Source organism: Penicillium hordei, assembly GCF_028827395.1.
Source record: "Penicillium hordei strain IBT 12815 chromosome Unknown utg000001l_segment0_segment0, whole genome shotgun sequence".
Taxonomy (NCBI): Eukaryota; Fungi; Ascomycota; class Eurotiomycetes; order Eurotiales; family Aspergillaceae; genus Penicillium; species Penicillium hordei.
Genome location: NW_026623142.1, coordinates 5180146 through 5205363, shown reverse-complemented (window position 1 = coordinate 5205363; position 25218 = coordinate 5180146). Strand labels below are relative to the sequence as shown.

Here is a 25218-nt window from a genome sequence, read left to right as displayed (position 1 = left end):
ACTCATACAAGAGTCATAGGCTCACAGGCCGATTCACCTCACGCCAACTATCCCAATTCAATTTAAGTCGGTATAGAGCCAGGAATTACGTAAATACCTAGGTAGCTGCTGGCTACTATTCGGTGTTTTTCTTTTTTTCATTTTGGAGGTAATTTGAGAGACAACCCTCAAGATATAGATAGGTATGTCTCCGGTCATCGCTCCATGGACCTCACGCCGGTCTGGTTTTCCAAGGTGCTCTAGCAAATATTATACGGGCCATTTTGATCAGAATGAGACACTAGGACCTGCAATTACTACGATTAACCAAACTTGGTGTACTTTGTATAGGTGCAGAGTCGTGGTAGTTGAAGGGGCGCTACGGTCGCCCGTTAGGGAGTTCACGCATAATGACTTGAATGACCATGTCTCCTAAATAGGGCGCAGATGAACATAAAGAATGCGTCGCGTCCCAGAGGACCTATGGTCTTTCACATCTAGGCGATTTTTCAAGGGTCAACATAGACTCACGACAGGACGATCGGAGACTTGTGTCTACCGGCCCACCGGCTCACAGCCCGATAAGCACATTTTCCCAAAGCGAACACTATATCAGGACTTCTCGGATTTGCTAGTCCGTGGCCTTGGTGTTCACCACCCCACTAACTTCAATGGTCTGCTCATGCGCAGCCGTAACCCTTCTCCAGCAGCGGACGAGACAGCGGTGAAACCTGACGTTAAGACTAGAGTATGGAGCTGGCCGACAAGGGCTGGAATGACCGGGTGCTCATCGCCAAACTCATAGATAGAGGGTTGAAGTGCCGTGGCTTGCCCTTTCTCCTCTCGGTCATCGTATTGAACCTCATTGGCGAGCAACACTCTTGCCTCGAGCCCTGAATAGTTTCAAGTCCCGAAGGCATACAGGATGCTTTCCGCGCCGCAGCATTCCTGGATGTCTAAGCGTGGACGCAGGGCTCCGTTCGTGGGATTGCAGACAGGGGTGACGCTTAACTGGGTTATTGGCGCCGGCCAACTGGTTCCGGACATACCTCACGCCGACGTAGTCCTCTTATCTGTCTTGCTAGCGGCGCGGTAGTCGTCAGGTTGTCAGGTTGTCAGGTGGTAATTTACCAGTTGCTTCTAGTAGGTCATAGTAGGAGGTTAGTATTACTAGTGAGATAGGAAGTATAAATTACGTCCTAATAAGCTGACAGGTTGTCAGGTTTTTTCTTCTAGTAACTCTTGGACCCTTACTAGAAGAAAAAAACCCGGCAGCCTGACAACCTGACAACCTGACAACCCCCCTATTCCTTGCTAGGCATCTACCCCGTGTGGGGGCCGTGATGGACGAACCAGCTCGACGCGTTTTTCGTGATGCGCATCGGTGCGGTGATGCCAGGCCAATCTCCGCCCCGGCTGGCGCATAATCTAGATGAGGTCGCTGACTTCGGAAAGCTGCCTAGGAGGATTGGTGGCGCCACCGGTGTGGAGGATGGTGGGGTTGACGGCGTGGCTAAGTTGTGCCTAGGCGGAGAAATACCGCTCAGAGGGAAGAGATATTGCTGCTATGCGGCCGGTAACATGGAGAGTCCCGTGTGAAGTGAGTTGAGGCAGCCCGAATCCTCAAGAGCTCCCACCGAAAGGGAGTGAGATATTGGTAAGCCCCTGGGAGCGCACGGTGGAATGGATTTCCCCACGCCTTGGTATTTCCCGTAGGTTAGACCTGGATTAGGACAGTGTGTGACTAGGGCTATAATTAGATTGTAAATAATGTAAAGATATTCATGCCTTCATTGCTATGCAGTCAGATCCATGACTCCTGCACGTAGGCTTTTTAGTTGAGTGAGATTCTGCAACAGAAGTCTGTGCGCTAGTATGGTGGTGTAGAATTACTCTTTAGAGTTGACTATGTACTCAATTGATGAGCTCCAAGTAAGTTTGGCCCATGCAAGAAAAGCGAAAGGCCTGACGGCTCTATAGGCGAATAGAGTGAGTGATAAAATCATCTCACTAGGGCGGTTTTAAAGAAGGCCCATGACTCAAAAGGGGCTCGAGGCATTCAAAACAAAAGAAAGCTATGGTTCAGATGTCAAAAAAAAAAAAAAAAAAAAAAATCGGTGTCACATTATCTTGCATCAAGGGGTTAGCACTACAAAGAGACAAATTTCCTTTCCTTTAAAGGCTTATATTATCATAAACGCCGTGCGTCCGGTTAGATTACAAATTTGGCAAGGATTGGCTTGGCGATCGCCTGTAGCTGAGGCTCCGGACCAAGTGGCACACACAGCAATGATTTTTGGTTTGTTGACAGGACAGTCAGGATTGTGATTACAGGTATGCATGGACAGGGATATTCCGTCAAGTGTAGATAGTGATGAGCTTGTAAAACATGCGGCGTGCAGTTATCACATCATATATCAGCTATGCTGGTCATAGCGATGCTGATACATTATAGACAATTCTAAGGCCGTGGAAATAATGCTTCACTGAGGAATGAGAAACCGGACCATCGGCTTCAAATAGATCAGGCTGGAATAGAACTCGCCCCTCGGTCTTGTAAGCTAGGATAACACCAAGAAGAAATAGTATAGGGCTGAACCACGAGAACGATTGCGCCACAAGAAATTTTGCAGCCTGAAAATTTCCCGTCGGGAATGTATGCCAAGTGTTCGAGACTTTATAATTGAGTCAGAATAAGTTCTTGTGAAACCGGTGGACTGCGATTGGGGTAGCTATGACGCTGAAAGGGAAAGTGATCAGCCCTAAAGAGGATAATAAGGGGAGACGAAAAAATCCCGCGAGCCAAAAGGAGCCAAACGATAGGATTGCCAAGACTCGGCAGGTCCCGCACGTGAAAATCTCTCAGGTCAGCGGTTAGATAATCCACAATTTCAGCCACTCGAAGGCGGGCAAAGTGCGGGAAAGTCCCGGGTTCTAGTGCTTCTCAAGTTGTGGCTTGACCTACGTACTGGCCCAAGAGGGTAAAGAGCGGGTCGATTGACTTTTTCCTTGTTCCACATTTGACCGCCAAATATATCCAAACACACATTCCTGATTTCGACTTTATATATATCTTCTGCAAAAATCACCATGGCGACATTCCTCCAGTTAAATGCCCAATCTCCACCACACGCTCTTGTTGAGCTCTAACACCGGCCGGCCGTGCGTGTACGTGCTACTGCGTGTTGCCGTTTGCTGCAAGTCCAAGCTCTTTTCAACTCTCCCTATTCGCCTACCACCCACCATCCTCTTTTCCCGTTATCAAAAAACAAAGCTGTTCCTTTGGCGGTTCAAAGCTGCAAGCTTATCACAACCCCTTTTTCCCGAGTTAAAACACGCCAACCCCCTGCTCACCGCATCGATAACGAAAACACCCTGCTGTCTGGCCAGTGCTGTTTGAATTGGACATTCTCAACCAGTCCTTGCCTCAGATTACAACCCCGTGCCAAGTGTGGTTGCCGTTCCACATTCTTTGTCTCCGGAAAGGTTCTTAGGGGTCCTTCACCGAGCTTTGGTGAACGCCGGAGACCTGTCAAATTCCCATCTCAACTTGGATTTTGACTGATATTTTATTATTTCCCACCATGGCTGTCGACTTATAGCCCGCTCTAGCCCTTGAGATTCTTTGTACTTGAGTGCTGTTTCTATATCAACCTGGACTTCCCCCCCCCCCCCCCCATTTTCGTGGACAAGTCATCCTTGCACATACCCTTTTTGATCTTGATACCATCCTCCATCATGGCCCCCAACCTCTTCCTCTGTGCGCGAGCCATCTTCTGCCCTACCTACTGGTTCCAGAAGGGTGACCGCGATAGCGATCTCAAGGAACAACACTGGCAATCCCCCGTCCCGGGAACATACAAGTTCCTCCCGGGTCGCGGATGGCACCTTATCCATCGGGATGGCTGCGAAAATGACGAAAAAGTCCCTGCTGCGCTAGTATACTGTCGCATCCTCCACCGTTACATGTTCGAATCCGAACTGGAGGAACGCTGCCGCTGGTTCGAAGCCCCGCTGCACAAGGGCGGCCGCCCGGAAAAGCTGCGCTTTTTCCTCCTCGACGACGGCATTCACTGGGTCGCTGGCTGGGACGCCCAGGGCAGCTTCATTCTTGGCCCTTATCCCAAATGGTGGCTCGATGAAGATGGATACACCATGCGCCGCGGTGCCTCGCCTCCTACCAGTGCCAACGTGTCCCGTTGCAGCAGTATCATTGCTGGCAAACTTGACTGAGCTTGTTTCAACCCACAACTCCTGAGATTGTCAGATGACAATTCTTCTAATGATGATCGGAAATTCCATCATACGTGTATACCCATTCTATTGGCGCTTTTTCGATATTGCGAAGCGATTTAGCGTGTCTCTTTGATTCTCATGATAACCCACAAAAGTTTCTGGTTTCGGTTTTTATTTCTTTGTCATAGCGATGGATATGTTTTCAGGCTTCTTTCTTTTTTGTCTTATAGATCTCAGGTTAGATTAGACTTTTAATGATCCAGGAGTTTCAATGATCTACTTGATCTACAGGGCGCACGTTTTTTTGTCTTTTCTTCACGTCGGCGTCTCACATTCCTCGGATGATTAATACCATACCAATTAACCTCGGGAGACGGACCGTTTGCCGAGCTATATATCATATTTCTTCTAAAAATTTTAATTCCTATAGGGATCATATGATCAATCTCCAGTCCAGAATCCCGACAATATTCCGAAAATTATACGACTACCTTAGAATGCAAGGGGCTACCTATATTCCAATAAGAAACAATGTACAGCCTTGGAAGCCTAGCCCAGCGCCCAATATCCACAGTCTATCCCTCACAATTTCGCCTCGGCTTTAACAAGCAACTTCTGCAAGCCCTGCCTCGTCCGCTCCTCCATACCCGTCTTCCCAACCCGCATAGTCTCCCTCAACACAAAAACATGCGTATAAGTCCCAACCATCTTAACATCCTCCTCACCCTTACGGAAAATACCCACTTCCCAGGTAACGCTGGACTTGCTCAGCCTATTAACGCGCAGCCCAACCTCTAACAGATCCGGGAAGCGCACCGAGGCAAAGAAATCGGCGTGTGTTGAAACAATCAGACCTATTTGGTCGGCACCGGCTGCTAGGTTCGACGGGGAGGGGAAGTTGGAGGGCTGCCCGTGAGTCGGCGCTGGGGTTGGGTTGTTCACGCTGAAGGGGTCCATACCGCAGTGTTGGATTAGGTACGTGTTCGCGATTGTGTCGAAGAGGTGCGTGTACACTGCGTTATTGAGATGCGCGTACATATCGTTGTCAAACCTGTGTGTGTAGGTATTAGTGTTGGTGTCTGGTAGGTTTGCGGGTGTCCGTTCGGAGGTCCTGGTACTGACCATCGGGTCTGGTGTACTTGGTGGAAGCCATAGTCGCTGCGCTTGCGTTGCCTCTTAGCTTTGGACTCTGGGGTGGCCATTTCCCTCTTTTTCCGATGAGATGGTCGGATTTGGTTTAAGTGTAATTCTACAATAGATTTGTTTATGCTTCCAAGTTTATAACAAGAATGTTCTCCGCGCGGACCTCGGCATATCGGTGATTAGGTAATTTTGATGGGGGCCCCTCTAGCTCTGGGGGGCTTCTTTGATCCACTTCTTTCATCTGATCCACAAAGAAGTAGATATATATCGAGGCTTTCATCGTATATATTTAGTAGTGTCTCCGTCCGTATAAAGATCAAAGCTTATGGAGTTTTATTTAGAATTGTATTCGTCATTCAATTAATTCTCTTTTCGACGGCCTTATCGTACCTGCGTCGAGAAATCGCGCTATAGTTCATCAACATGCCTAGAGCTGGAATTCAAGCTTTGATTTTATGCGGTCCTGGGACCTCATTTGGAACTATTCTTGATCAAGAGAGGACTCCGAAATGTCTTGCCCTAGTCGCTAATAGACCGATGATATATTACCCGCTAAAGTTCTGCAAAACATCACATATCAGTGGTGAGTTCAGACCATTCAAACCTCAAATCGCATTTTGGCTACTATGAAGTTTACTAATTTTTCCAGATGTCACACTAATCACACCTCCCTCTGCGCTTGCTCATATCCATTCTGCTTTACAGCAAAACCCTTGTTTGAAATCACTTCCCATGCCAAAAGTCCTCGCCCCTCAAGACCTTCAAGCGACAATGGCAACAGCACAGTTGCTTCGCCTTCCCGAGGTGCAATATTGCATCGAATCCGATTTTTTACTCCTGCCTTGCGATCTCGTCTGTGAAATCGAGGGCACATACCTGTTACAGATGTGGATGGCATCTCAAGGTCAGATCGTAATGGCCGAGGAAGAAAGAGACTGTCGAGGCGGTCTTTGTGTGTATTATCATGCGAAAGATACCATAAAGGATGAGGGGTTGGATCTGATAGCCGTTGAACCGCTTCAACAAACCAAGATATCTACAAGATCAAGTCACAGGCCATCGAAGCTGCTCATGTCTATCGGGATGGATACTGTGAAAAGAAACCTGGAACGTGATAAGGGATTCCTTCTTCGTCATTCATTCGCGAAACGACAAGCCACACAAGCCAAGATGTTGACTGGCTACCGCGATGCACACCTCTACATTTTCCCCTACTGGGTCAAGGATCTCGCACGGCGTCAAGAAAGGCTAGTGTCCATTAGCGAAGACCTCATTGGGCTCTGGGCCAAGTCTGCATGGCAGCGGGGACTATATAAAAAGCTAGGAATGGATACTTGTTTGAGCCAGAAGAAAGAAAAGCATGGAGAGCACGACTACCGGGAATTGAGCACTATCACCCACCAACCACCACGAAACGATATCTCGGAAGTACCACCCCTTCAAGCATATCTGCATACAGGATCTACACCACTTGTCAGTCGTGTTGACAATCCCGCTCTTCTCTTATCTACCTCCCTTCGTTTAGCCAAACTAGAATCCATTGAAGAGATCGACCATGCAGTTACTCAACCCCCATTCGCCCACGACCGAAAGATCGCTTCTCCTGAATATGTGTCTTCGGACTGTTTTATTTCGAAGACCGACTGTCTTCTTGGATCTAATGTGATTGTTGAGAGACGTTCTGTTATAAAGGAATCTTGTATTGGCCCAAACTCCAAGATCTGCAGTGGTGCTCGAATCACGAGATGCGTCATTCTTGATAACGTTGTTATTGGAGAACGCTGTGTATTAACTGGATGTGTAGTTGGAAGTGGTAGTTATGTTGGTAATGACTCAGTGCTTAGGGATTGTGAAGTTCAGGAGGGTAATGTTGTCACTGAACAAACTGAGGCTAAGAACGAGAAGTTTATGCCACTTTTTGAAGATCTCGAGGAGGATACAGATAACTCTGACAGGTTTGCGAATAGTTACTAGAATGTCTATTTTTATTTTGGTTATCCTAGTCGTCATACCAACCAAGTATAATACATATAATACACAGTTAGGACATAGACCAGGAGCCGCGAACAGGAAAAGTCCATGGGAGACGAAGGGAGAAAGATGACGAGGATAGACTATCTGTGAAAATAGAGAACCACCTAGTATCCAGTGAAACATAATAAGCCTCACACTTTCCCCGTGACTTCATCTGTGAAGTGACATGCTGAAATTCAGGATGTCCGACACAACAATCCGCTTTTCAGGTCATATTTCCACATGTCACTACCAAGACCGCTCCAGATAAACAAACTTTCACTGGGGTCGTACTTGTGTTTGATCTCAAGAAGCTTTTCGTAGTTCTCACCATAGAAATCCTGCTTCCATGTAGTGCTAAAAGGGTTTCCCTCATTCATGTAGGCACCGGTATTTGGAGCCCATTTCCTCCATACAGGCTCTTTGACTTTTTCGTAGTATTCAGCTCCCGATTTCAAAGACTCGCTTGGATCACTAGTGGCATTCATCAATGCCCCATAAGTCATAACATGTGCATAGGCTTGACGCCAGGCTGGAAGGACACTTCCACGCATTTCTTCCGGAACGTTAGCGGGTCCAAGCCCGCCCTGTAAACCGAAGAGTAGCATTGATCCAGTGGAGCTTTGAGAAACGAGGATTTGCTGAAGGTATTGAATCAGGTCCACTTTGGCGATGTCGGAGAGTTCCTGTCGGCCCAAGAGGCGACTGGTGAGCAAGCTGACAGCCCCAGCAGCGGTGCTAGAGCCAGTCTTAGTGTAGAAACTCTTAGTGGTTGGTGCTATCAACGAGAAGTCCAAATAGCTCCCTTGCGTGGTGTTGGCGATCCGGGTTACTAGATTGTTGATCGTAGCGTTTATTTCACGCGTAGTCATGTTAAACCCGGTCAAACTCACAGAAGCAGCGACACCCGGAGGGGATTGATCTAGCCCCATCAGCGCCACAGCCTGTTCACCCGTAAGTGCGGACACGCTGCCTGTGAGACCAGTATCCATGATATCCGGAATGAGTGAAGCAAGCTCGGCCATAGCATTCCAAGACGCACTTTCGCTGGAGTTGGAGTGGGAAGTTGCATGGAAAGAAAACCCTCCGGTGACCATGTTGTTGGGTACGGGGTAAGTTTTCAGAACGAACTCGGTCACCACGCCAAACTGTCCTCCGCCGCCGCCGCGAACGGCCCAGAACAGGTCTTGGTTCTGCACAGAGTTGGCAACAAGGCGCTTACCGTCAGTGGTGATGACAGTGACTTGGTACACTTGGTCCGATGCAAGACCGTAATGACTTGACAGCCACCCGTGGCCACCGTTCTGGATCAAACCACCCAGTCCAACTGTGGAGTCTTCGCCACCCACGATAGCTCTGTGCACGTTGTGTGCAGCGAGGTTGGCAGAGCCCCAGTTATTTCCACTGCCACAGACCAGCACATCTGCGGTGTCATTCTTGCCAGGAACACTCCAGTTTCGGTGATGCGCAGTGTGCTTAAAATTATGCGTCCAAATGGATAGTGCAAATGCTCCCGTTGACCTGGTATGTGATTAGTGGGGTCAGATCGTTATCAGCTTGGAGTAGGTGACATACCGGCCATTGAGATCATGTCCAGTCCCCTTAATAACCACACGAATATTCTTGCGAGAAGCCCATTTCAGCGCAGTAGCAATCTGCATCTCCGTTGTTGCATTCACGATATACTGCGGTAGGCCACCAATCTCGCACCCTCTATCCATGGTGTAACCAGTCGTCCCCTGGGGTAGACATGAGTTGTTGGCATAGATCGGGTAGTCGATACTTTCGGGCCAGGTAGAATGATACGAGGCATAGGTCCAATGGTTCTTCACATCAGTGCAATTTTTTGTGGAACCAAATGGATTCCCAGGGTAGCATGATGACGCTGCAGGGGTAGTTTTTATAAGGGTCCCCTGGATTGACTGGTTGAGTGCCCGCCATTCGTTTGCAGTAGGCCAGCTCGAATCATTGGGGGTGGATTTGCAACTGGCAGAAGCTGCAACTGCAAGGAATAGATTGGCAAGGATTGCCTGAAGAGTGAATGAGAGCATAGCCGGTGAGATTGCTCCTTGTAACTCAGTACTCGAGTTCAACACATGGTTACAGAGGCTACTTATAGGATGGTCGGGGACTTTGCCTTCCCAAAACGCACAATTCAATACGAATTCGAAGACCTCTACGGAAAGAACCGTGTCCCGTGTGGATAATCTCCAATCAAGGTGCCCGTGAAAGGGAGCACCACTTCTGCGTACGTTTTCTTTTGGACTCCTTGCTAGTTTGGGAGTAGATCTACAGTTTAGTTTGCAGTGGAGCTTGAAGATGTTGATAACTAGTACTTCGTAAAGTCTAATAATAGCGTGGATTTTTTAAATTGATGTCATATAACGAATGGAATCCGGTCCAAAGGATCTAAAACCTTCAGTGCATCACAACCAAGAATTTCAATATCAAACACAACCGGGGAAGCAGGAACTTGGAAAAGCTGGACACAGAAGGTTCCGTTGTTGATCTGCGCGTATTCGTACTTTATTTCCTGATCGGTTAACTCACTTGTTAATCATAAAACTCGGCTTCCAGGTCATCCATTATTCCATGAGGAGGAATGCAAATAATTGTGTTCAACGGGGGGCACCAATAGACCGGATCCCTAAGTGGAATGATTTGAGGAAATCTTTAGGGTCTCAATCGTATACGGCGGGTTTTAGACGCCATTGCGCTAACCGGGGGTTTGCCAATGTGAGAGCAAGACGGTAAAATAGGCGGTAAACAAATTATACGGGTTGGCGCGATGGCGTCTAAAACCTACCGTAAACCGTACTACGAAGACGAGACGTATAGGGGCCAGGGTTCAAACCCCCCTTGTAGGGGGACTTTGATGCCTGAATACCTGAATTAGTACCACTTTATACACCGCTCTAATACAATGTACTGTCAATTGTTAATACATCAATCTGCCTAGATGAAGCTTTTGGACTGCATACAAATTCGGGTATCTCCATTATTTCTGGCGGTTGCAAGCCCAAAAAAATGCTTTTGACCTTGCAAATCAGACATCTCCTTTATTTTTGGCCGGTTTGGTAACTAGTTCAAAATCTAGGGATTAAAACGCCAGCAGAATCAGGGTACTTTGATTACTAAGAAACATATAATAGTGATTCAGATATTTTAATTTTTTTGCCGTTTTAAATTAAAGCACTGAGACACAAATCCCCCTAAAGGAGGGGTTTGAACCCTGGCCCTTATACGTCTTCGTAACCGTACTGTGTTCCCACATTTCCGTTCCGCGCTATTCATTTAATTCCGAACAGATTTCTCGTATATTTGCCATCGAAACTTGATCATTGTACATATCTAATAACAATACAGAGAACAACATAAAGAATCCGTGTGATTCCATTGTTTATTCACACTTTATCTTTCTGCGCGTAGGGAACCAAATACTTAAACTTGAAGTAGTTCAAATATGCAAACCCCGTATATGTAACAGGGACATACCGGGCACCTCTCCGGATCCAGAACATTGTACATCTAGCTGCCCAGCCTGCTGAGAGTATAGCTGGCCCCATGGGTGACTGAAAAGCTGATGGGACAATATGGCGGTAAATTATATCAGCGTCGTCAAAGAAAGAACGAGCATGTGGAAGAAAGCGCCGTTTTGACTGGGAGTAACGTTGCATCTCTTTATTTCCAAAGGCTGGATGAAATTCGATTTCACTACCAACATACCATACTTCCGGGAGCGTTGGACTGGTTTCGTTGATAGGTCTGCTTTGTTTGAATAGTTGCACCAGCCGGACTGCCGAATTGCAATTCGATTCCACTGCATCTGGGCCTTTGGTACCGTGGGCTAGGATGAGGACGTCACACGCTGAAAGTGCTGCGATAGCCTTTTCGAAGTTTTGATGATCCCAATCAACGCCGAACTTCAAACTGTGAATGCTCTGTACTCCTTCTTTTTCAAGCTCTGCTACAATAGCTCGGCCAAAAGCTCCATTTCCGCCCGTCACCACGATGCGTTTCCCTCGAACGGAGTAAGCTGTACCCCATACCCAGTCGAATAGTTTGATAAAGGAACCAATATAGCGATCTGGGTAAACATGATGGAGGGCGTGGTACTCTGGGCCAGCAAATATCCAGTTGGGATCTTTCGGGGCGGTTTTGTACACCAGGTGATTCGAGTCCCGGCCACTCGAGAGAATAACAACAGTTGTTCTGATTATTTGAATGGCAATCATTGACCAGAGATGACTTTGTGTGATCCACACAAGCCCGATAGGAGTCGCCCAAGTAGCAAAAACATATCCTAGTGCGGCCCCAAAGATTTGAAGTCCTAACTCAAGCGGCAGCGCTTGAACCGAATTTTGCCATAGATACTTGTTGTCGAAGTTCATATGCCTAGTGAAGTAGAGATGGTGAAATCGGTGAATATGTGCGAGACGCCGGAGAAGAGGATGAGACGATGTATTGGTTCGATGCAGCATATAATGGACCACATCGAAGAACAAAGAGCCTGTGCAAAAGAGATAGAAGAAAGGAAATAGAGAAGGGAGAATAAGATCACGCAGGAAGGGTCGGAGGAATCCAACCACCCAGGCAGGGTTTTCATCAATGGATGGCACATCGACTGAATAGACGTCCATATTGAATTTTGGAAAAGCAAGGGAAGAAAAGATTGAGGTGCATCAAGCTATTCGAGCAGAGACCCTCTTGCGCTTTCGAAATATGCGAAGATCGGTTGGTGTTTCGAGAGCAGAAGGCCGCTCTTCAATATAAGGACTCCCATTTTCAGTAGATTCATGCTGGATCATCGGCGTAAGGCACCAATATAACAATCTTGGAAGGGTCTAAGTTGATTCGTTAGTAAGACTGTTCTCTAGTCCACCCCAGCGAGACAACGCTATCCGCACCCAACTCAAGGGTCATAGATTGACCGACATCGGCTTTATCAACCAGGCGAGCTTTTGTCGTAGTTTTTTTTTTGTTCTTCTTTTTGGGCTTTTTCTTTCTCAATATATTCTTATATCATATACCTTGATCAATCATCGCAATTAATGTGCATTTCCTACAGATGAAGGTGATGGGATAAAGGAGTGAGGTGTTGTTGCGCCTCCGCCCCACTGTAAGAGAAATGCGGAAACGAATACGCGAAACATTTCTTTTTATAACCGGGGACGCTTGTTTCAGAACTGTGGAAGGCTGCTAGATTAGAACCGAACCAATCAATGCTTAGATCCTGTACATGTACCTAGTTTGTAATTTTATTTCCTCGTCCCACAAACCCACATAAAGAGATGGCAAGCTATTCTACAAAGGAAGCAAGAAGCAATAAGGTAATTAATAGAAGTGAATGCAGACGATGATCTACCTACTACAGTGGAGCTCTCTCCGTAGTTAGCTCCATGGGGACAAATGGAGAGGTTCAGAGAGGTTTAGAGAGGTTTAGAGAGGTTTAGAGAGGCTTAACCTTAACTTGATACATTGTTGCCTGGTGCATCAGGCTACAGTGTTATAGTTACATACGACAGTTCCCAATTAGATAATTGCTTTAGTGAATTTTGGAAGATGCTACACCAGAGGCATTCCAACCTGTCATCGAAATTCAAATGTTGTTCTACTAAAGTCGATCCAAACCCCGGGCAATTATACGCGAAATTAGCTGGAATTGTCAGAATGGAATAAGGTCCCCCTAGGTCATAAACAGGAACTTTTGTGTTTGCTGTGGTCTGATAAAATAGCCTGTATTATTTCCCACAGGAGTTTTAGTGCCTTCGGTGCGTTTTTCTTCTAGATACTAAGAGCCCATCATATAAAGAGCACAACTCCGCTACATCAATGTACCCACTTCTTCCATTCACAGCACACTCTGCCTCAGCCCATCTTGCATCCATGATGCGCCTAGCAATTTCTTTCCGTGACCTAGCCCGAATGGAGCGATATATGCCTTGGTTGGGATAAGCAACGAGGCCAACAGTGGCCGCGCCCGTTTTGACCGTTAAGCTGGTCAATCCTTTCATCAACCCCTTGGCGACTCCCACAGAACCCTCCTTTTTCTTGCCGGCGTAGGTGTACACAAAGATATCCGTGAAGCCTTCGTACAGCCCGTGGCTGAAGGTTGACAAGCCCACCACTGCGCCGCTCTTCCAGCCTCGTACGGGTCCATGGACTCTGGTTTGTGCGCCGTACCATCGAGGAATGGCCAGCATTCCTTCCGTTGCTGCAAGAGGTAGGTCTACAAACATGCCACGTGAGGACCGACCTAAAAACTTTCCAAGACTGATCGCTGAAGCTAATGCCATTTGCCTGGCATAGTTGGGATTATTTGAAGCGTGATTCGACGGCACGTTAGCAACATCACGGCTCATTGATGCTTCGGTATCTGTTGTTGAAAGCGACCCGGCGGTGAGAGGTATAGAAGTAGAGACAGAAATGTCAGGGCGAGTGTTGCGGTTTGATCGAAGACGTTGACATTCCTTGTAAGGATCGATGAAGATTCCAGCTGTGGCATCGGCCATGCCGGTCAAAGTTGACAGCGACGCGGAAGAAACGGCTGTAAGAGGATCCCAGCGTTGGGGCTCTATAGTGAATGGCTTGCTTTGGTATCTGTTTGTGCGCGCGAGTAGGTTAGTCATGACCAAGAGTCCCATGGATGATTTGTCGCTAGCTCTTCAGCCTTACTCACATTTTGAGATGCTTTTCTTGGAACCGCCCTTGACGTTTCAAAACCAGTGCAGCAGTATTCGACAGCCTGAGAATCTCTTTGCCCTTCTTCAGTTTCCAAACCGCAACTTCGCCGGGGATCAGGTCACATTGCATTTGTGTTTGTGGCAGATGTGCATGGAACGAATCGACTGCGGCCCGAACACCAGATTCTTGATTTATTTTGTCCGCAATGGATTGAGCCACAGTAATAGCCTGTGGGGTAAGGGAGTAGGAAATAGCGTCTGCCAATTTCTGTGCCGTAAGGTTCTTATAAGGGATTGGTTCCAGCCCAGCCCCCGCGGTGGCGACCATGTTACCCCAAAACGGTTGGCTAAAATGCACGATTGGTCAGTATTAGATGGAATTATGAGAAATGGCTATACTTACTCTCCGAAGAATGGAATGATTGTGGTGGGTTTCCCGTTGCGTAGACCACATGCTGTGGTACCGGCACCACCGTGATGTACGACAGCAGCGACATGTTTGAACAGCCACTCGTGTGGACAATCCCGAATATAATAGACACTCGAAATATCTTGGCCATGCAGCTCACTCCAGCCGCCGGCGATGATAGCCCGAACCCCTGTTATTTGGATGGCATCTAAAAGAATTGACATGGTTTCCTCCATGTCCTCGAGAACAATACTACCAAACCCGATGTAGACAGGCGGTTGACCTGCGCGCAAAAACTCATCTAGCTCTGCTGGTGGATTATAAGCCACTGGTTCACGGAAGAAGAAGCCAGAGACATCTGCAATGTCAGTTTGGATATGTTTGCCTATTGCATGCAAAGCTAACTTACCTATATGTGGTCCCCAGTCCTCCGGTTTTGAAGTCAACGCGGGCGACCAACAGTATGTAAAAGGAATTTTTAGAGTTTCATACAGATTTGGGCCCTCTGTGATTGGGATGGGATCTAGCTCTAGGGTATCCTTCCGCCAGGTGTTTATCAAATCGCCTAAACTGGAATGTGTTAGCAAAATCCTAAGGTGATTCGCAAAAGGAGTAGGTACCCGTTCCACGTAATCCATTCGACAAAATGATAGGATATATAATTTCCCAATGAAGCGTCGTTCCCAGAATAGTCCAAGTTGGCAAGGGGATGGTGAAAAGCCCTGGTAGGGGTCCAGGGCATTGTAAACATAAGGTGGACAGGGACCCCAAGTGCTTGTCCACAGTGTATATGAGCAAAGCTTGGCGGATTTGCAATAATAGCATCTGCAACAAATGGCGTTTTATCGTGTGGGTCTGGATCTATGCAAGATCGCCAGCAACCTTCAAGAATCTCGGCAATTGAAGCTCGCTTCTGTTGAACATCGCCCGCTAGCACGCTCTTCACGCTTGGAATTAACCCCGGATTGCGCACCATGTAAGACATTAATTCAACAGGGTCTCCGCCGATGGGGTAAAACCCAAGCCCAGCTGATTTGACGAATGATTCAAATTTGGCGTGCGTTGCCAACCGCACACGATGTCCATATCTTTGCAACTCCTCGCCCAAGGCAACGAAAGGCTGTACATCACCGTGGCTGCCTACCACTTGAATGACAATGTTTAGGCGAAGGTTGAAAGGAGACACTGTTGTAGGGAAGGTTGCCTCTGCCGTTTGGGACACATCCACTAAGGTGGATTGGGTGTTCATCAGCCATTCAAGATTTCGGCTGAATCGTAATCCAACTCTCATGTCCACACGACCATCTTCAGTCAAACAAAGGTCAGGTAAGGGTGCAGTGGGGCATGGTAGTTCAGACGGAGGCGCAATGCCCTGTCGCATTGGCCTATCATCTAAACTCCAAAGAGCCTCGTATGGTGGCGGAGGATCTTCATTATGAGGGAAAGTGGAGACTTGTCTCGAATTGGTCATGTTGGCATCTGTCTCTGCGCGTCGTTTACACTTCACAAAGCAGGATCTAAAGTCAGCAAAAACAGCGGGCTTTGGGGTTGATGAGCGAGAATAGAAGTGGAAGATGTTAAAAACTGATACTGATACCGCTACCACTAACGCCGTTAAACGGCTACCTAATAATAGACAACCATGTGTTAAAGGTGTACTCCATAGGAATACCCTGATCAGCGGTCATTTTGCTGGATGGTTCGGGCGATTATCTCCACTCTATACTCCGAAAGTTTTTGATTGGTTAGCCGCTACAGGTGGATCTACCTCAAGAAGTACGTAGCTTACGGGTACGATGTAATTTCCTAAAATGGACTAGTCTTTTGCAAATTGTAACAATTAGAGTTTCAAGCTTTCCTTTTTTAGATTTGAAAATTTAACCCATGCACCTTGTACTACGTAGGGAATACATAATAACCGTAAAGTAATAAAAGACCCCTTAACACAGCTGGTTTGGATTTCCATCATATCTCGTCGGCAGTACTGTGAAACCCTGAAACCCCCTTTTCTTCTACTTATATTCATCCACCATGGTCAAATCCACACCTCGAACGATTGATCAATACTGGCACAGAAGCGGACTTTGTGGAGTTATCAGCCGTGCTACACTCCGCACCCTCCAATTTGTCTTCGCTGTCACAGTTGCTGGTCTTTATGGTGTGGATTTAGCACACTCTACGAAGAGCAACAATCACGCTCACGCAGAATGGATATACGCTGAATTTGTTGCTGCACTCTCTGCTCTGACTTGCATTGTGCATTGCTTTGTTACTGTGACCCAGGTCGGATGGTCGGCCTGGGATGGGGTTCTGTTTGTCCTTTGGCTTGCCCAGGTGGGCGTTTTCGGGACAGTCTATACTTCTCACGTCAAGACAAATTACGAAAATGCGACACTGTCAATTCCTCGTATGCGCGCTGCGGTTTGGATCGACCTCGTCAATATGCTGCTTTGGTTTGCGACAATGGTACTCGGCATTGCGTGGTGCATCCGGACTCGCAAGGTCAGACGAGGCACGGATCAATTCGGTGTTGCCACAGAAGGGCTTATCGGGCCGGATGGCGCGAAGAGAATCAGTGATGAGGAGAGTGGTCACTGGAGTGGAGAGGAGAAAGATGTGAAAGAGTTTACTGATAAAACCGACGACGGCAAGTGTCTGCAGAAGCAGGGGCAGGAGCAGGAGCAAGAGCACACCAAATCATCACCTGCGTCGGTGGACAAGAAGGAAAAGCCTAGGCAAGAGAATGAAGGCCACACCTGAAGTCAAATTTCTTTGCTCATACGTTCATACGTTCATACGTTCATATGTTCATATGTTCATACGTTCACATGTCCTCATGTCCTTATGTCCTTCTCTGTTGCTACTGTTGTCATTTACTCAATGCGATTTGGAAGATTCATGGCCCCTTCTTCTTGTCTTACTTAGGCGTTTACAATATTTATTACTGTTTCTTTTCGTTAGTCCCAACACTTTCAGTAATGAAAAATATTTAGATACATCATCAGCCGGTATTTGATCAATGTTTTAGGTTTTGACCCATCCGTGTAGTATATGTGCTACATACTAATAATCCTCAGAGGACTTGTCCGTCTGGATACATATCATTTACGACGTATTATTTCTATTGTATTGCCGAAATGTGTGAATGGAGGTATCCTACTAATAATAACATTTACTAACCACTTCGATTCTATAATTTTTCGCCAGCCGCACAGGCAATACATGACAGGATGAAGTAGAAATATATTCAATAAAATGCTATCTGTATAAAGCTCTCAGGAACGAGAGTAATCGTAGAACACAACCCATGCGCCATCATTGAGATCCCCCACAAATGCAACGTGAAGAAAAGAAACATCAATTGAAACTGTAACCGAGATAGTGACCAGCACACCTGTTTAGGCTGCCATCATTCGTGGTTCATACTGAGTCAACGGAATATCCGACGTCCTCAGAGGCTCATGAAAATCTGCAACCTTCGCCAGCCGACGAGCCTTCTTGATTAGAAGACCAGGATGGTAAACGACTAGAACAGCCATAGAAAAGAACATAAGAAATCCATCAAAAACGTAAATCCACCACTCTTGTTGATTAACGGACGAACCCCTGGGGGCCCCGAACTGAATAGTCCGAACAAGGTTTCGAACCATCAATGCAAAACAGGCAGCGTACAAAGTCCACATGTACTGCTGCCAATTAATATTGTTCATGACCAAAATATCAGTAGGATTCCTCAGAAGTCGTCGATGCAAGCTGGCAGCAATCCAAATGAAAAAGCAGAACACGACCAGAGAGAAAATCAGACCTGCTAGGACGACCTTTTTTCCAATGGCCATGATATTTGCGTCTCCGGTGACTTGGACACCAGCACCGCCTAGTTGCGTGCAAAAAGTGAGTACATCATTCAATACAAAGATGACCGTGATCTTTTTAGGAGTCATGCTGACTAGATGTTCAGCGCCGAAGCAGCGAACGATTCGACCGAGGACCATGTAGACTGTTGCAGCGATGAGAGGTGGGGCAGAAAGAATGAGCATTTCTTGGAGGGCCCATGAAGAGATTTCTCTTCTGTCTTTATGGGACCATGCTCGACCGTAGTATCCGAATGTTTCACCTAGTTAGAATCATGTTAGTCGAATTCCAATCCAGCACATGAACGAACGGGGAAATGTACAAACACCTCCTAGAAAGAGAGGAGTGAAATATCCAGCGCGATATGGAATCATCAAGACAAAATGAGAGACGGTTGCAATACCAAACATGGCCATAAATGCGTAGCCTGCTGTGGCGGAGGGTGTATATGGGTAGAAGTCGACATAAGGGCTAGACCCGTTGACACCGGGGTGGAAGTCGATATCCATTGTGAAGGAGTGGAATTGATTGTAAGGACTGATGGATCGATCCCCTTGATACAAGCGGAGGAATTTTCAAGCCTTTATGAGATGGCCCGCCTATTTTTAAATCAAGCTTAACCGCCCAGTTCCTCGACGATCTATAGTGATTACCGGATTAGGAAATCTTGGAACGAATACGCGAACCCACCCGATCCGTTTCATGCTACTTCGTACGTCCGTACTTTGCTCAGATTTACAGGTAAGAAACCCTGCGTTCTTTCATAGCCTTGGCAGAATTGTTGGTTTTTTTTTTTTTTTTTTTTGGAAGTTCCGAGTTTCTTGCTTGTGAGTAGAAATCTCTAATCGACTTGAAAACTTTTGGTTTCAAGGGAATTATGCAGGAGAAAGATCGTCATTCAAATATGTATTTTGAATTTCAATAGAATACAATGTTATTCAATCTGAGTCTGAGTTCGGTACACTTGTTTCAATGGCCACTCAATCCAATGATGGAAGTCCTCGTGCAGATACGTAGAAATCCCCGATAGCATATGTTCAGCCCAGCCGTCCATGAACCACGCTGAGTCCATGTACTTCAGAAGCACAACCCAATGCGCCAGCATTATAAGGCTATGTGGCTCCTTCTGTTCTAACAAACCAATCGTCTCTTCGGGAAGACGATAAATCCATCCCATCAGGAGATCCATCAAGTCCACACCAGGCGACCCGCCAGATCGTCTCTCGTAAACCTCGCGCATGATTTCGAAGAGATTTTCAATGGCGGTCAGGTACCTGCCACGAATTTCATCGTCGGCAATATCCCTCTCAACGATTTGTTGAACTGCTTCTGTGTGCACAGTATGTTCATGCAATTTAATGCGCATCTCAGCTGTTAGATCCCGACTCCGGTTATTGGGTCCTGGCTCGAGAATCCCACTGAAGATTTTCGCATGGTGAGGTTCAACAATTAATCGCACTCCGCGCATAAGAACTAGCCACTCAGCGGGTCCGCTGTCGCTGAAGATAAGGTATTCTCCTGGCCGTGGACCTCTGCCGAAGTAGATGAAACATATCATGACGGCTGACATGTAAACTCTCTGGCAACTATCGGCATTTAGCTCCGAGATCACGCTTGCAACTGACCGGACTCCGAAGCTGAAGTGGTTGTCGGCTTGTTGGATGTATTGATCTTGAAGGTCTGGCTTTTCGTGAGCCAGATGGACGGCAGATAGAGCGAGAACAAGATGTAGAATGTATGGAAACTCAATCCCCCATTGCACGAGGTGCTTTTGCCACACATTATGGAGATCTGGACCACCCGTCATAGTCTGGTATGTGTCGATGGTGTAATGGTGTAAGAGTTGTAGGTCGGCCAAGGAGATGTTGCCGATCAAGCCCGATGAGAGACTACATTGTGTTCCAGTCGATTTGGTAAATCGCGATGGCTGAGTTTTGGATAGTTTGAAAGTCTGTTTGAGTCCGCCTGTCGCATATTGATGAGGTCGGTATCGTCTTGGACATGGCCGCTCAGTGGAAAGTTCCGAACCTTTTGGAGATTTCGATCCGGGGAACTCCGCAGTAATGTGATATCCGCACTCAATCAAATGATTTGAACAGTTGGAGCAGGCCGGTCTTTTTTCGTCGCACTGGAACGAGTCAGTTTCCGCGATAAATCGTCGTTGACGGAAACAAAATAAATGGCGTAGTATTCCCAGCATAGTGAAAATAGGCGTAGAGAGAGAAGATGAGAATGTAGTAATTTAAAAATATGGGAGAACACAAAGTAATGCGAAATAAGGACTCAACCGGAAGAAATGTGGCAAAATATAATGGCAGGTAATAGCAACAATAATCAAACCTCTTACCTTGATGCGACGCCTTTTGCAATTGGCGCACCCTAGGCGCGACTTCTGATGCGTACGTCGTGCCCTAATGGGCTTTGCATCGGAAATATCCATCTTAGCAAGTGGAGGCGCAGTAGAGCCATGTCGTATTCGTTTCAAGCAGCAACTACGTTGGGCGAGACCTTGGATTTAGACTAAATATTCAAAATGGGAGCCTAGAACTGATACAAAGACCAAACATCTATCAGGGGTTGCCCTTGTTCTTGAAATTCTGATAGGTTGTTGGAGACCGAAAATAGATGTGAGAGGGTGCGAATACGTAGAAATTTCCTGTTTGGCTTTAGCTCCCTAGATAAGCGGAGATAAGATTGTTCCATTCCGAACGTTCTCGTCAGAACCTGTTTCCAGGACTACAACGGGACACTAACGAGAGCTTTCTGGAGAAAGGAATGGGTCTTATAACGTACATGTGTGTGTCTGTTTTCCTATACAGGTATATACAACTAGTTGTTGAGCCCCTAGCCATCTGACTGTGTTTAATTAGGTCTTTTCTCATTTAGTAAGTATCACTTCGAACTACAAGAAATATACAATTGACACTTCTGTAGGCCATCTTGATAAAGAGTAATATACAATTTTATACACGGTTTCTAATGCTAAATTCGCATGATATTCTCAAGTAAATACCCAGAAATTCACATGCTGGCAGTATCAGGTTTGATATGGCACCCAAACGGCATTTTATGGATGCACTCATCTTGGACGTATAGTTCGATATTCGATAGTCGATAGAATGTCATCCAAGCATCATCATTTAACAACCACCTTCGCTCGACCTAAATTATAGGCCACAGCATAAGGACTTTCCGCATCCCCAGATCGATGAGATGCCACTCGAATGCTTGGGAAATATACTCCTGGTTCCGTGTAGACATGGATGATATTCGTTTGGGCCACCAGACTTGGCGCACCAAAGTCCTCTAGGACAAAGGTTCCATTCCCATTGATGTCCCACTCAAGGGACACAATTTTTCCAACGCCACGAGACACTTCGAAGCCAGTTTGTAAGGTCACTGGGGATCCCACTTGAGCCTCCGCTACCGTACCATCCCGTACTTCCAAATTGGCGACAGGCTGAATACCTGCTCGTTGGGAAGCATACTGGGGGACATAGACCTGGCCATTCTGAACGGTATAGTTGGTAGCCGTTGGAGGCTCGATATCTTTCTCCACCCATGCACTGAGGTCACGTAGGTGTTGTTCGTAAAGACCAGTAAAGTCAATGAGACGATATTGTACTGCCGGCTCAACAGGCCCCATTTTCAAAAAGTGGCTGTCTGAGATACTGGCATTAGCTAGGCACTTCTTTACCAACTATATGGCACTGTATGCATGTTGAGTCCGGGTCGAAAGTCATCTAACATGTATGACCGACTAGGAATAATCTTGGAAGAGTCTGAAGAGCAAAGTGAAAAAATAGTTGAATGCTATTCAAGATTGTTGACATCGCTTTTGAGACATTAGAATACAGAGTGGTCATTCAAAAATAAATACGTGCACCAGAGCTTTGAATTCTCGGGCGCCACACCAAAGCTGTCTATGATGGTGAGATAGTGTGCAAATAGGGTATTGAAAAAGTTGCCGTAGGTTCAAAAAGAAATGCAACCCTGGACCAACACAGCAGCACCTCGCATAGCGCCTAATTGCACATGGGAGTAATAAAGGTTGCCGATGAGATTGGTCATGGTGTTCGGTAGTGGTCTAGCCGGAAGTGGACAGCTGCGCCCGTAAGAAGGCTCCACCCAATGAGTGGAAGACGAAAAGACCAAGAGCATGGTTCGTAGACCTGGGCGAGAAAACTTCTTGACTGGACAAGATTTGATGGTGCCAAGGAAATGGCAGAAGAAAAGGCCAAGAACGGCAAGACATATTACATCTTGCGGAAAGTGTTGCCAGAAGCACTGCGGCGTTCCTTGGCCCGGAACGATGTATCGGTCTTGTCGTAGCGCACTTCGGGGGCAGCGCGCTTCGGCTTCCCGGCCGGGTTGAAGCTCATCTCTTGCTCGCCGACTACACCAATCCGTCGTGCAGGCTTTTGTCTCGACTTCATATTCTGCGCACGGGAGCCGAAGGAGCGGTCCCGGGTGGAGTTGGCTTGATTCGAAGAAGATACTTGCATGCGAGGCGGAGGACGCTTCGTCCGCTTGTAGTCCGCAGAAGAGATCTTTTTGGAAGCTGCTGTCTTCGCGGGCTTTTCCGCCTCGCTGTCGGAGTCGGAGTCGGAGCTTGAGCCGGGCACGTCGTCGATGGCTTCTTGCTCGACTGCTGTCAAGCCACGCTCCTTTCTCGAAGCTGATGGGGTAGCAGCCTGAGGAACCGTACTGGGGTTCAGCAGCTGGAATTCGCGTGAAGTCTCGTCGACAGCGAAATCTTGGTCCTCGAACAGCTGAGCGAAACGGCCACCACCCAATACATTCTTGTCGCCTGCAGAAGGAGCGGCAGCAGCATCGACCATTTCCTGGTCGGCCGAGCCTTCCAATAGGCGCTTGGCATGTTTACGCTCCCTCTTCTCCTCCGCGTTCAGCATCCTCTCGGCCAGTCTCCTGTTCACCTTGACCGCAACCTTCTTCTTGCCACGGATGCGGCTCTCCCGCTCCTTGTTCATAATTTCGGCCACCTTCTTCGCTCTGGGGTTTTCTGTGTCGGGGAACAACCCGGTGATAGAGTTATAAACGAAGTTCGATACTTGGTAGCCCTTGGAGTAAGGTACCATCTTTCCGGACTGCATGTAGGAGGCCAAATCAATGGGCTCTCCGCCTGCCTTGATGAGCTTCGCGTCCCATTTGGCGACCTCCTCACTAGGCACAAGCGTGAAACCGGGCCAGACAGAGCTAGACTGAGCAGACTTGAATGCACTGGGGTCATTTGGATCTTCAGCCATCTCTTCAACCAGGTTGTCCAGGAATGAGCACCATTTCGGCGCTGGTCCAAGCTGCGGGATGAAGAATGAATGTTGCTGTCGGCCTTCATTGGCTGTGAGAAGCATGCCGCTATCTTTGCACCAAGCAACAGACTTAAGATCCACAGCCGGTTCAACAGAGGTCCAAGGTTTTTGATCTTCGATATCCCAGAGCTTGATGATGCGCTTATCGGCAGAGAGCAATTTGGGTTCAATTGTCGCAGCCTGTGTTGCAGATGACTGTTCGAGGAATTGGAGAGTGTGAATAGGGAACCCGTATCCCTGGTCCTTGACCTGGAAGGGAACGGGCGAACGCAAGTCGTAGAGGTGAATGAGACCATTGGACGAGCCAGTTCCAAGGCTCATGCCGGAGCGATTGAATTCTAGAGCCGTGATCTCTGATCGCTCATCATCGTAGGGTCCAACTTGTCTGGGGGTAGAGAGCACACCCGCGCGTCCCTTAGCCCTAGGATCCCATAGCTCAACTGTCCCCAATGAGGTTCCGAAGGCCAACAGATTGTGACTCTGCTCCGCAATAGCACCGGTGTTGACCGACCCTGTGTTAATTCCACCTTGGAGAGTTCCGCCACCTGTGGATGTAAAATCGTCACCGCCGACGTCGACCTCAAAGCTCCGCATGTATCGACCTAACTCCAAGTTCAATCGGTATACCTCTCCCATGCCATCCTGATTAACACCAACTGCAGGAACAAGCACTTCAGTCGACTGGCGGTCGTAGACAATGTCACGTCCATATCGGGGAAGTCTAGTGGTGTAGTGACAACCCGAGGGAGTGTGGAATTCAAGAGATCGATCAGACTGGAGGTGGAGGGACTTAGTGTAATCGGAAGACAGTAGGATGAAAGTGGTGTTGAGTGAACTTGTATGACGCGCCCATGAAAGGGACAATTGCGGAAGGTAGTGCGTGTGGATTTGGGGCTTGTAAGTTCCTGCAAGCAATAGTGCGTTAGGGTATGCGCTCTCAGGAAAAGATGGGGACCACTAGTACGAACCTGTGCTCATAACCCATTCTCCATCCTCACTGACTCGGACACAGTGACTTGCTTCCTCAAATTCAAAGTCTTGCAGTAACTCAACTCGATTGGCATACTCGGGGTCATTCTTCAAGCTGCGCTTTCGTCGTCTAGCAAGCCATTCGGGAAGCGGGCGAGCACTGTCTGATCCCGAGATGGTATATACCGGGACCTCGGACGGGTTGGACAGCTTCATGCTGGTAAATTCCAGTGCAGAAAATGCCGAGCCAGTTGTGTTGAGGCGATCTGCAGTTGATTTGCAACCTATCGGTGTTGGCGAAAGCAAACCTGCAAAAGATAAAAAAAAACTGCGATAAAAAGTCGCTGATAGCGATCACGTGATAACAGACCTGGTGATTGGCCCGAGTGTCCCTGGCGAACGTCCCCCGGAATTACGCATTTCAACTTTCTGTTGACTTCATGCGATAAGCCTTGGTGGTTAAAATCATTGCTATTTCATTTGGTGCGGTGATTCCATTTAAGCGAGAGTGTTGTGCCAGACCTTCTAGTCTTTGTTGATCGTTTCCGCGCAACATGGTATCAATCAGCTAATGTACTCGCTGCTTGTTGATCTCTCTGCTATG

At 47.4% G+C, this 25218-nt stretch overlaps 13 protein-coding genes across 13 annotated transcripts; 5 read left to right on the top strand and 8 right to left on the bottom strand.

Moving 5' to 3' along the window:
- Positions 1-439: 439 nt before the first annotated feature.
- Positions 440-784, top strand: N7537_001969 (uncharacterized protein; the record flags this gene model as incomplete). Its single annotated transcript, XM_056893027.1, has 1 exon — positions 440-784. The coding sequence occupies one exon, from the start codon at positions 440-442 to the stop codon at positions 782-784; it is 345 nt and encodes a 114-aa protein (XP_056758022.1).
- A 569-nt stretch (positions 785-1353) lies between these two features.
- On the top strand, positions 1354-1578 carry N7537_001968 (uncharacterized protein; the record flags this gene model as incomplete). Its single annotated transcript, XM_056893026.1, has 1 exon — positions 1354-1578. One exon carries the CDS (start codon positions 1354-1356, stop codon positions 1576-1578), a length of 225 nt encoding a protein of 74 aa, XP_056758021.1.
- Positions 1579-3717: 2139 nt separating this feature from the next.
- On the top strand, positions 3718-4212 carry N7537_001967 (uncharacterized protein; the record flags this gene model as incomplete). Its single annotated transcript, XM_056893025.1, has 1 exon — positions 3718-4212. One exon carries the CDS (start codon positions 3718-3720, stop codon positions 4210-4212), a length of 495 nt encoding a protein of 164 aa, XP_056758020.1.
- A 585-nt stretch (positions 4213-4797) lies between these two features.
- Positions 4798-5417, bottom strand: N7537_001966 (acyl-CoA thioesterase; the record flags this gene model as incomplete). Its single annotated transcript, XM_056893024.1, has 2 exons — positions 4798-5266; positions 5338-5417. The coding sequence occupies 2 exons, from the start codon at positions 5415-5417 to the stop codon at positions 4798-4800; spliced, it is 549 nt and encodes a 182-aa protein (XP_056758019.1).
- Positions 5418-6129: 712 nt separating this feature from the next.
- Positions 6130-7332, top strand: N7537_001965 (translation initiation factor eIF-2B gamma subunit family protein; the record flags this gene model as incomplete). Its single annotated transcript, XM_056893023.1, has 1 exon — positions 6130-7332. One exon carries the CDS (start codon positions 6130-6132, stop codon positions 7330-7332), a length of 1203 nt encoding a protein of 400 aa, XP_056758018.1.
- Positions 7333-7568: 236 nt separating this feature from the next.
- On the bottom strand, positions 7569-9422 carry N7537_001964 (FAD-dependent oxidoreductase; the record flags this gene model as incomplete). The annotated part of the gene is made up of 2 exons (XM_056893022.1): positions 7569-8892; positions 8947-9422. The coding sequence occupies 2 exons, from the start codon at positions 9420-9422 to the stop codon at positions 7569-7571; spliced, it is 1800 nt and encodes a 599-aa protein (XP_056758017.1).
- A 1353-nt stretch (positions 9423-10775) lies between these two features.
- N7537_001963 (uncharacterized protein) lies at positions 10776-12011 on the bottom strand (the record flags this gene model as incomplete). Its single annotated transcript, XM_056893021.1, has 1 exon — positions 10776-12011. One exon carries the CDS (start codon positions 12009-12011, stop codon positions 10776-10778), a length of 1236 nt encoding a protein of 411 aa, XP_056758016.1.
- An 809-nt stretch (positions 12012-12820) lies between these two features.
- N7537_001962 (glycosyltransferase) lies at positions 12821-15934 on the bottom strand (the record flags this gene model as incomplete). Its single annotated transcript, XM_056893020.1, has 6 exons — positions 12821-12869; positions 13210-13971; positions 14051-14401; positions 14458-14821; positions 14873-15033; positions 15084-15934. 6 exons carry the CDS (start codon positions 15932-15934, stop codon positions 12821-12823), a joined length of 2538 nt encoding a protein of 845 aa, XP_056758015.1.
- Positions 15935-16494: 560 nt separating this feature from the next.
- On the top strand, positions 16495-17223 carry N7537_001961 (MARVEL domain-containing protein; the record flags this gene model as incomplete). The annotated part of the gene is made up of 1 exon (XM_056893019.1): positions 16495-17223. One exon carries the CDS (start codon positions 16495-16497, stop codon positions 17221-17223), a length of 729 nt encoding a protein of 242 aa, XP_056758014.1.
- Positions 17224-17861: 638 nt separating this feature from the next.
- N7537_001960 (RTA1 domain-containing protein) lies at positions 17862-18824 on the bottom strand (the record flags this gene model as incomplete). Its single annotated transcript, XM_056893018.1, has 2 exons — positions 17862-18577; positions 18638-18824. 2 exons carry the CDS (start codon positions 18822-18824, stop codon positions 17862-17864), a joined length of 903 nt encoding a protein of 300 aa, XP_056758013.1.
- Positions 18825-19249: 425 nt separating this feature from the next.
- On the bottom strand, positions 19250-20755 carry N7537_001959 (Zn(II)2Cys6 transcription factor domain-containing protein; the record flags this gene model as incomplete). Its single annotated transcript, XM_056893017.1, has 2 exons — positions 19250-20443; positions 20663-20755. The coding sequence occupies 2 exons, from the start codon at positions 20753-20755 to the stop codon at positions 19250-19252; spliced, it is 1287 nt and encodes a 428-aa protein (XP_056758012.1).
- Positions 20756-21451: 696 nt separating this feature from the next.
- Positions 21452-21961, bottom strand: N7537_001958 (uncharacterized protein; the record flags this gene model as incomplete). The annotated part of the gene is made up of 1 exon (XM_056893016.1): positions 21452-21961. The coding sequence occupies one exon, from the start codon at positions 21959-21961 to the stop codon at positions 21452-21454; it is 510 nt and encodes a 169-aa protein (XP_056758011.1).
- A 610-nt stretch (positions 21962-22571) lies between these two features.
- Positions 22572-24830, bottom strand: N7537_001957 (WD repeat NOL10/ENP2 family protein; the record flags this gene model as incomplete). Its single annotated transcript, XM_056893015.1, has 2 exons — positions 22572-24550; positions 24614-24830. The coding sequence occupies 2 exons, from the start codon at positions 24828-24830 to the stop codon at positions 22572-22574; spliced, it is 2196 nt and encodes a 731-aa protein (XP_056758010.1).
- Positions 24831-25218: the final 388 nt, after the last annotated feature.